This window comes from Lagopus muta, chromosome 23 (assembly GCF_023343835.1).
Source record: "Lagopus muta isolate bLagMut1 chromosome 23, bLagMut1 primary, whole genome shotgun sequence".
Lineage (NCBI taxonomy): Eukaryota > Metazoa > Chordata > Aves > Galliformes > Phasianidae > Lagopus > Lagopus muta.
In genome coordinates, this window is record NC_064455.1 from 2,767,547 (window position 1) to 2,778,187 (window position 10,641).

The 10,641-nt window shown below is 53.3% G+C and overlaps 1 protein-coding gene across 1 annotated transcript in view; it reads left to right on the forward strand.

Moving 5' to 3' along the window:
* Positions 1–9,555, forward strand: part of RUNX3 (RUNX family transcription factor 3) — a 43,965-nt gene extending 34,410 nt beyond the window's left edge. The window contains exon 6 of the mRNA XM_048969172.1: positions 6,559–9,555. Within this exon, the coding sequence (XP_048825129.1) occupies positions 6,559–7,082 (524 nt within the window). The 3' untranslated portion in view covers positions 7,083–9,555. The remainder of the gene's footprint in view (positions 1–6,558) is intronic.
* Positions 9,556–10,641: the final 1,086 nt, after the last annotated feature.

Consider the following 10,641-nt stretch of genomic DNA (forward strand, 5'->3'; position numbering starts at 1 on the left):
CCTTTGGAGATGTTTGCTCTGTCTTCCCCTGTGCTGCAGTGGGATCACATCAGGGGCACTGGTGTAAATGGGAAAGGAATTGGCCCTCAGCCATTCGCAGACTTTGGGTGCAGCAGCTCCTGGGGGTTATAAATATCTCCTGCAAAGTGCTCACAGCGATGCTGAGCATCTCCCAGCAGCACCAGTGCCCACTGCCCAGGGTCAGTTCATTGCAGAGGCTCCAGCCCTGCTTTGCCCCTTGCAGCTGAGCGGGGAGCCATTTGTTCTGATGGAACAGACGTCTGCAGCCCTGAACGCGCCGGGTTTGTTGGCCACATCCACTGTGCAGGGAGAGAAAATGAGAAACCCAGTGGGCTGGGCAGAGCCATTGGCATCCACTGAGGGTTTGGCCCAATTTTCCCCCAGTGAGGTCTGGGAAATCTGAGGTTTTGAAATCCTGGCTCTCCCATCTCTGCAGTGAGGCACCATACTGTCATTAGGACAGCCTGAAATGGTTCCTGATTACGGGGCACGCGATGCCAGAGCCTTGCGTGCTGGCTTCATTGCCACTGTTGTCTTCGAGCTTTAAATAAAATTTAAAAAAATATATTAAAAAAAAAAAAAATCAAGTAGCTCTCAAAAGTGAAGCGAGATGTTAAAGGAACTTGCTGCTGGCTGCCTCTTGGGCCCCTTGCTCTGGGGAAGTGGGCTGCTGACAGGCACATCCTTTGGGAGCACCCAGACAGCCCTGCAGCCTCGCTGCCCTGCCTGTGCTCCAGCAGCTCCATCTGAACCACTTTATTCCCATTGCAACAGAAGAGGACCGCCCAGGCAGCCGGCTCCTGCCTGCTGGCCTCGTGCTGGAAACATCTCCAATTGCTCAGGAGGAGTTGTGTGCGTTGTTCAGCAGCACAGAGGGGCCTTGGGTACAGGGGGCCAATTGCAAAGTGATTTTGAATATGATCTCTGCAGTACTAGAGTGAGCTGTGGTGACGAATGCACTGAACATCTTCATGTTGCTGCAGCAAAACCGAGCTCCCCTGACCTCACAGCACCGTAAACGTCTGCTGGATGCTTTTGCAGACTGCATCCCTCCCTTCCCAGCCTTGGTGCCTGCTGGTGAACAGCCTCAGCTCTCATCTGGATGCTGCCCAGTAGAACCAGTTGGGTTTGTGATCCGTTTCTCAACAACCCATTTCTCAAATGCAGTGTTTTTAACACAGGCTGCTCAGCAGCAGAGCACTTCATATGCAGTTCAAGTAAAATCTCTCTCTCTCTCCCATTCTTTCTTTTTAAATATACATTTTAAAGTATTAGATTACTTTTAAGCAGCTTCTTGGCATAGCCAGCGAGTGCCCCATTGTTTCCGAAATGCAACGTGGCTGCTCTGAGGTTAAGTCCTGAATTATGGGCCCAGCAAATACACTGAATTGCTGCTTCCTAATCCCTGTCCAGATCGACTTATGGTTTCTTTAAAATATCCGTTTCTTAATGGATAAAAACATTCTACCGTGGGCAGAGGCTAAATTGTTTCCAAAGGAAGCCAGGCAAGCATTAGTGGGAAGAAAACATATTGTGGGATTCGGCTTCAGCCTCGGAGGAAGGAACACTGCAAGGATGGCTTCCGGGCTCCGAATGCACCCATGTCTGTGCAGCTCCTCTGCTGTGTGATGGGTGCTGGGGCTGATGGTCAGAGGGGCTCGGGTTGGGAGCATCCCACGCGCTGTGGGTGCAGGCAGAGCGGTGCAGGCAGGGTTGTAAATCCTGCTGCTTCCTTTTATGTCATCAGGGCTTGTTTTAATGTCGTTGTTGGGTTGGTTTTTATTATTTGTAGTGCTCTTTGAATGCAGGTAAAGAACAGAGTGCAGGGAAGCTGCTGGGGGGTCTGCAGTGTGGGCTGTGCTCCTGCTCGGCCCACCCACCCGTGCCAATTAGCACTGTTAGCTCGTTAGCTGGTGGCTCAGCCGTGCGGGGCAGTGCGGGGATGGTGAAGGAAGGGGGGCTGGGGGGCAGAGAGGACAGGCAGCAGGCTTGTTTAGTCTAGCATAGGGCAGGCTGGGAGCAGAGCGCGTTGCTCTGTAAATACATCCAGGGCATAAACAGCAGGGATGGGGAGAGCTGATGTAAGCAGTGGTGGCACAGAACAGGGGGGGCTCAGCCGGCTGGAAGGGGGGGAGAAGAGGGCAGGGGGAGGGCAGTGAGGGGTACAAACGTCCTATGGACCTCAAAGAGTTGTGAAGGGGGGGAACTGGGGGCTGCCCCCAGATGGAGCAATAGGGGGGAGTGGGGGGGGGAAGCAGAGCTGTGCTGCAGGGTGCTGGGCTTGCAGTTAGAAAAGCAAGAAGCAAAGGTGCTGGGTGATCTCGAGGTGGTGCCTGGCGATAAGCGCCGTGTTTGGGTTCGGGTTTTTTTTTTTGTCAGGCTCTGCAGAGGAAGTATTTGCACCGGCTTTGTGCTCTGCTTCGATCAGATACAGAACAATTGCTCTATGGGTGTGTAACAACGGATGCTGTTCACACCCTCATTTATTTTTTTTTTCTTTTTTTCTCAACACCTCCCCCTTCCCCCCCCCCCCCCCCCCCCCCCCCCCCCCCAAAATAAAACCCGCTCTATTTTCTGCGGGGTGAGAGGAAGAGGCCGTTTTCTTTTTTAGTTGGCTCTGACTGGGAAACAAATGAACTTGTTCACATGTGTGACAGAGCCGTGGGAGCGTGGCTGTGTGTGTGGGTGGCAGGAGAGCAGTGCTTGTCTAGAGATGAGCTGGATCCGGGGGGCTCAGTGCACCCCATCCCCCTTCCCCTGCAGCGCTGCTTCTCCCCATCCTTGGCCACTGCCCCGTTGTGCTGGGATGGAGCCCTGGGAGCAGGGGAAGGAGGCAGAGAGAGGTCAGAAAGATGCCAAAAAACCATCCAAGCATCATAGAAAGGATGGGAGAAAAAAGAGCAGGAGGTGTAGATGGGGAGAGGATTTCTGTCCCCGCTCCGTCTCGCGCACGACTGCATATTATATACATGAGCATAAAATATCATTAGTGTTTACATTGTCGTCAATCATCATGGCATAAGGCAGGAAAGGAGCTTGCTTTCCCTCGGGCTAAATTTTTCATGACAATTTTGCAAGGCACGTATATGCATATAAATAAAGCAGTGATATTTGGCCAGGCTGCAGATATTTATGTGTTCTGTACACACGGAAAGTTCCACGTTATCAGGTTCCCTTCAGATTCCCTTTATTCTCTCTGCGTGCCACACGCTATATGGATTTGTGGCTGCTGCCTACGCTCAAGCTCTGTTTTATTGCTGACCTAAGGGAGAAACCATTGCACCTTCTCCACATCTCCAAAGCAGGGACCAGAGAGCGGTCCCTGGGGGGATTTGGAGTCACTCAGGTTCCATGCATCACATTGCTTTGGCTCCACGAGCCTCCCAAAACTGCTGCAAGCACCCACCGGCCCTGACCCAGTTCAGTCCACATCTCCTCCGAGGTGAAAGCAGAGCTGCTGTGACACCTGAGAGCGGTTGTGATATCAGCAAAGGGGCTGAGGGTCTGTTTCCATCGGGCTTTGTGAGCGGGGGGATATGGGGTCCCCTCACAGTGCTTATTGCAGCTGCACAATTACATAGCAGGGTGTGCCCCGGCCTCGCGGTCCCCTGGGCAGCACGGCCCTAACGAGGAGACAGTGGCATTACTAATCAGGGCTTTGACCTTTACATGGCTTTTATTTAATACACATTCCTCACTTCCCCAAACTCCCATCCAAAACATTGACATTTCCGCTGATAGATTGGGTCAGATTTTGGAGTAGTTGGGGGGGCTCAATTCCTTCTTACAATGGTTAAATTCTTACAGCTAAATGGGCTTATTCAGTTAGTGCAGCAGCTGGTGCGATTTCGAGAAGAAAATAAACATTTCCTTCAAATATTTTGATTGGCAACTGGACAACTGAAATACTCAAAGCTCGGATTGCCAGGGCCCAAAAAAGCAAATGGGGGTTGGATGGCGAGCGAGCAGAGCACACTGCATGCACCCTGCGAGGCTGTGCTGGGATGGGGACAACCCTGGGGATGGGAACAACCCGACCTGACTTTTGTCTGCTATGCCAAAGGGGCAGAGGGTGCAGCTTCCCCTGGGGTTTGCATAGCCGTAGCTGGAGGGCTGCTTTATTGCTGAGTGAAGAGAATGCGATGAGTATTACGGCCATTCTCCACCTAGGGTTGTCCCTAAGCCCCCCCCTCCCCCAGGAGTCCCTCTTCGGACGAGGGGAATAGGGGCGGCTGTCGGATCTGAGCTCAGCCCCGACGGCGCATCCCCGACGTGGGGAGCGGGTCGGAGCTTCTGTTCGCCCGGCGGCCGCCCGGCTCCCTCTAGCGGCCCCTCCGCCTCGGATCGCGGCCCCGTCCCTCTGCCTGCAGTCGGACCGACAGCCCATGGCTGCTCCCTGCTCTGCGGTGCGACGGAGGCCAGCGGGGATGGGAAGCCCGAGAAGCCCGACCGGCCGCTGCTGCCGCTGTCCGAGCGTCCCGGAGCAGCTCTCGTGGGGTTGGGATAGGTGGGGGATAGCAGAGAGATGGAGTTTTGTTCTGGGGTACCTTCAGCCCAAAGGTGAAGATGAGAACGCGGCTGTAATTAGCGCTCTCACACTCTTGTGTCCCAATTAGCAGCAAGTACCAGTTGCCAAGTGTTGCAAATTCTGGCCAAGACAACGGAGCTTTTAAAGGACCCTTTGAGTGTGGCGGAGCAGAAGGGAAATGTGCCCTGAGCACCCGTGTTTTATTTCCATCTTCTGGAGTATCATTTATGGGTGTGTGGGAGCCAACAGAGCAGCACGGTCTGATTGCTGGGGGCCATCATTGTCTCTGGGGCAGCAGCTGAGCATCACTGTGTTTTGGGGGATTTGGAGCCCATGTGCTTTGCAGCAGTGCAGCTTTGCACTGGGACAGAGCATCCTGCAGGCAAACCAGAGTGTGAAACCAACTCGGTTTGTTCACTTGTGGGTGCTTTTCCAGCCAGCCCCAAGCACACAGCCCTCAGAGCAGTGCGCAGAGGGGCGGCAGCGCGTTGCAATTCGTGACGGCTTTGAGCTGCTCCTCTCTTATCTCACACCAAAGCTGCAGCCATGTTCCCCACGCAGGCATTCCTCCTTTCTCCTGCGTGGAGCCTGCGTGGGAAGTGGGCACTGCCTGCTCCTCTGAGGGCTGCAGGACTCACCCAGACCAGGAGGGGTGCAAGTCTGATCTCCCCCCATCTGCACCAGCAGCGTGAGCCGCAGACTTTGCTCAGCTAGAAGGAAGCAGCTGGGGTGTTTTTTTCCTGGGGAAACACTGCAGGGATTTCCCCATAGTTTGGAAGAGCGTGTCTCGTCCTGCAGAGCACGGGGAGGAGGTGAGCCTGGAGAAAAAGTCACTACGGCCAAAGGCCATTCTGATCCCAAAGCAGCGAGGTGCAGCTCCCTGCCTTCAGTGAGGGAAAGCTGCCTCCAGACGGCCCACAGCTCTGAGCTCCGTGTGCCAGCTGTACTCTCTGTGCTGGAACTGCTCTTCCTGGAGGTTTTTGTTTCACGAGCGGTGTGGAAAGGCTGAGAAAAGTGCACTGGTGGCATTTATGGCCGTGCCCTCCTGTACAGCCTTTGCCAGAGCTTGGTGAGGGCTGCTGAGCTGCGGGGAGCAGGATTTCTCATCTTCCTTGGAGAGCAAAACTCTCTGCCTCGAGAGCCCCCTGCACAGAGGGCTCCGTAAGGAAAAGGTCTCATGGCACCAGGGGTGGGCACAGAAAACCTCTCAGGTCCCAAAAGGAGCTGCTGGTGTGGGCTCCCCTTCCCTCTGGGTTTCCTGCAAAGGAAGGACCCGACAGCACTGGGCTGTGCCCCACTGTGCATCCATACCCCCTTAGAAGGGAGCTGGGCAGCATCTCCCACACTGACCCAGGGCTCCCTTCCCCCAGCAGAGTAAAGCCTGAACTTCTCACTCTCTTTATCCTCTTGGATGGAGAAAAATACACAGAACGAAGCGAGCGAGGGGGATGTTGTGGCTCCTAGCTTGGGAGTTTTCAGCCGTGTGTTTATCAGCTCCATCCCCTGATGGTATCAGCACGAACAGGCCACCCACAAGAAGGCTCAGCAGCCCAGTCTGGGCTCCAGCTTTTCCTCCCTGGCTCCGTGTGTGCGTGTGTACACAGCATGGCTATCTGGGGAGCGGCCGTCTGGGGCTGCATCCATCTATTTACTACACAGCTGATGTAATGGCTAAACATTTCTTTTTCTTTCTTTGTTTATGAGGTGGGTTTTGTTGTTGTTGTTGTTGTTTTTAATCTACCAGAGACTAATAGACCCCGGGAGGAGTCAGCTTAGTCGTGTCCCTTCTTGGATGGGAAACAACAAATTTCAGGACAGGAAATGGGAACGACTCAAACAAGATGGGTTCGGGGTTTTTGTATTTAAGTCTCCCAGCTCTGATCCCCAGCAGATCCTAGAGACGTTCTTTCCCTCTGGCTTTAATTCCTCGCGCAGAGCGTGGCTGCAGCACCAGCTGCACGCTGCCAGCGCGGCGCTCTGACCGCCCGCTCTCTCCCTGCACCCCACAGGCACATCAGAGCTGAGCCCCTTCTCGGACCCACGGCAGTTCGACCGCTCCTTCCCCACGCTGCCAACCCTCACCGAGACCAGGTTCTCCGACCCACGGATGCATTACCCCGGCGCCATGTCAGCCGCCTTCCCCTACACCGCAACCCCTTCAGCCACGGGCATCGGGGGCATCAGCATGACCAGCATGCCCACCACCACGCGTTTCCACCACACCTACCTGCCTCCTCCCTACCCCGGCTCCACGCAGAACCAGAGCGGACCCTTCCAGACCAACCCCTCTCCCTACCATTTGTACTACGGCACGTCGTCGGGTTCCTATCAGTTCTCCATGGTGGCGGGTGGCGAACGCTCCCCCACCCGGATGCTCTCTTCGTGTACGAGCGCCTCGGCGGGGAACAACTTAATGAACCCCAACCTGGGCAATCAGAACGACGGGGTGGATGCGGACGGGAGCCACAGTAACTCACCGACAACCATGACGACTACTGGGAGGATGGATGAGTCGGTTTGGAGACCCTACTAGGAAGGAGGAGGGCAGCTGGGCACCGAGAGCTTTAACCGGATCGGCCGCCGCGACGTTACTCCTTTCCCATCGAAATGATGCCGAGGGAAAAGGTAAACCAAAGTCTCCCAAACCAAAAGCAAAGCAGGAGGAATCCTCTACACATAACCACGGGCAAACATCAAGCAAAGCTGGGCCGGGACCTACGTTACATTTCAAGATGAACGTCCACAAGGCTTGAATTTGTCGCTTGATGTGGTTCCTTTCATATGGTTTTAATATGTGGATTGTACATAGGGAAAAAAAGATGCGTGGATTCAGATGTTTGTTTACTGCCGAACACTTCTCGGTCATCTCACTTGCACCCTCATCCCCACACAAAGCATTCAGGAGTCAGGGAAAGCTCGCCCTTCTGCAAAGCGCTCCAGAGACAAGAGCAGGAAATCATCCGAGCCATCTCTGTGCCGAAGCACAAAGACTGAACTGAAAAAAAAAGGAAAAAAAAAAAAAGGAAAAAAAAAAAGGAAAAACCTTTGTCTCCTCTCATTCCCTCCCAGCAGTGTAGGGCTGCTGCCCAGCAAAGAGCTCTGGTTTACAGCACAAGTTACAGGCTGTGTGTCCCTCGTGGGTCGGCATCAGCCACGCGAACGGGAGCTGTGATGGGGCTGTGATTATTCCTTGCTGACGACAGAGGCTGTATTGTTCATTTCTGTGCATTGTCGTCGTTTTTTAAGCAGTAGCGTGGCTGATCCCGTGCCCGGCAGGCCCTCCCCTCTCCTCTATGTTTACATATGAGATGTACTTTTCACACGATGCGTTGTGTTTTGTTTGCTCTCTCGCCTTGACCTCACCGTTCAATTCTTTGCTCCTCTTAGCAGATCTCAGCGATGATGATGATGGTGGTGTGTGACGTGAAGGCGGTGTTGGGGGCAAGCCGAGATGTGTGAGATGCAAGTTCCCGGCTCGTGAGCTGCTGTGGGGCTGGGAACCTTTGGCACTGTGCTGCCGTGGGTCTGTGGGTCTTCCTTTGATCCTCTCTGAGTGCCTGCACACGCAGCTGGTGGCAAAGCGTCCTCCTTCTGCTGTGATTCTTTCCTGTGTTTTCACCAGGAGCGGATCGACACACGAGGACTTGTTTTATTAAGCAACGACCGGCACTTACCAGCGTGTGCTGAAAGCACCAACTGAGATCTGGAGAAAGGAGCGCTTCCTACTCAGCCCCTCTCATGGTGGGAAGGTCGTGAAGCAGTGCCAGCTGCCATCCCACATCCCCTCCTTTCCTCCAGGTGTCTCGGGGTGCTGGTGTCGGCTCAGCAGCTGAAGGACTGGCACTCAGAGTCACTGTGGAACCTTTGGGGGCTCTGCCTGAGCTCCAGCACACACCATGATTCCATCCATTCCCACCAGTGCTGGGTTGGTGGTTGGACACGATGACCTGGGAGGTCTCTTCCAATCTTAAAGAATCCACGACCCTCATTGTGCCTCTTTGTGCATGAGCACAAGAAAACATAAACCCAGCAGCTGCCCCCCCATCCTTCCCTGCTGAATTTATGCCCTTATGGCCGCAACACCTCTTGCCAAATCTCAGTTGGTAGCTCATCAGCAATCAGTTCTAATTGCACTACCATGTAGAGATGGGAGCGAGGCGTCCCTGTTTAGTCGGAAAGCTGCGATGACCACTCAGTGAGTTAAACATGCAACAAAAGAAACAACTCTTCTATAAGATTCATCCCACCCCCAAATCCCTTCCCCAGCAAAACTGCAACGTTCACGTCCTTAAGCAACAGCAGGCACCTTTGGGTGCTCCCAGCTGGAGAAACTGGACCGGAGCAGCCTGTGTTTGGATGCATTTATATTGATCATCCAATCGCACCACTGATTGAAAGCACAAGCAAACAAGGCATTCGTAGGACTAGCTTAATTTATGACTGTTCGTAGTGAATTAAAAAGAAAAGCAACGATGTTGTTTTTATGACATATTGTCATGTGAAGGCGTAAATATACGCACCTCTATGGTATGCAGATGGTCACGAGACAGGCCAATGTTTTTTGCTTTGCACTATAATTTGCTTTTTTTTTTTTTTAAAGAAAAAAAAAAGAAAAAGAAAATGCACAATTGCTTGTACAGTATGAACCCCTTTGTCCGGCTCAAAGAATATTTAACTATAAAATCTAATTTTTGGTCATATTTGTTATAATAATATAATTCTTAAATGTGTTGAAGGATCCGATTCTTAAGAATGCTTCTAATACTTGTACATGCAGGGTAAAATGACAACGAAGAGCTAAGGAGATGAGAACAGAGATCGCTGTAGATAAAGAAGGCCAAAGCTGTTGTGGTGGTTCTTTTTTTTAATGGTGTCTTACAATGGACATTAAAAAGAAATGCTAGCGATACCAAATAATGTGGTTGTTGTGTAACGTACCGGCCCTACTTGAAGGCAATGCCCTCTATTTAATATGTAGCCCATCTTTTTAACCTGTAGCACTTGTCACTGGGGTGGGGGGAGGTGGGGGGGGGGGGGGGGGTGAGGAGGGGCTGCTCCTGGTGAAGTCATTGGGGACGTCGCTGCTGCGTTGGCTTCCAGAGGGTGGCCGGGTTCCTCCTCACCGTTGGTACGAAGCCATAGCAAAGTGGTCAGTTCTGCTTTTCCATTATTGGTGTCGATGTTCTTATCCATTGTACATGATTATATTGTCAGGCCTCCGTGTAATCGTTTTAATGGTTTTCCATGTGGAATAATAAACGTACGGTTACAAGTTCCCGGTGCCTCCCCTCTGCTCACTCCTCACCCGCGGCGCTGTGTTCTTCCACACCAAACCCTGAGCACAGCTCCTCTTTGAATGGCAGCGTTGTCTCCCTTCTTATAAATCACTTCCCCAAAGCTTTTATGCGATGCAGGGCAGGTGGGATGGAGCCCGCCTTGGTGCCGTGCCACAGGGCCTTTCCCTCATCAAACCATCAATGAGCCTTGTGCAGGGCAGCAGCCAGTGCCCCACAAGCACAGTCCTGTCCCTTTGAAGCAGTGGGGCCAGATGTGAGGAGCCCTCGGACCTCTGACCCCCATTGGGTGCCATCACCCATCACCATCACCATCGCCCATTGTCCATTGCCCATCACCATCTCTCATTGCCCACCCCCTGTCACCCATCCCCCCCCCCACCCACTGACCCCATTGACTGCCCACCACCCATCACTCACCTCTCATCTCCCATCGCCCACTGCCCATTGCCCATCACCCATTGTGTGCTGTACCACAAATAGGGCTCCAGCACAGATCCCCCTGCATGCCCATGCCAGGGTGACTACTCCCCCAACACCTGCAGCTCAGCATCTTTCCCATTGCCAAACCAAACCCCGTGTCCCTGGAACCCATCACCTCCCCAAACCCCAAAATCTAATGCCATGTCCCTGGTACCCCATCACCTCCCCAGGCCCCAAATCTAATGCTATGTCCCTGGATCCCCATCACCTCCCCAGACCCCAAATCTAATGCTATGTCCCTGGATCCCCATCACCTCCCCAGACCCCAAATCTAATGCTATGTCCCTGGATCCCCATCACCCTCCCAGCCCCTTT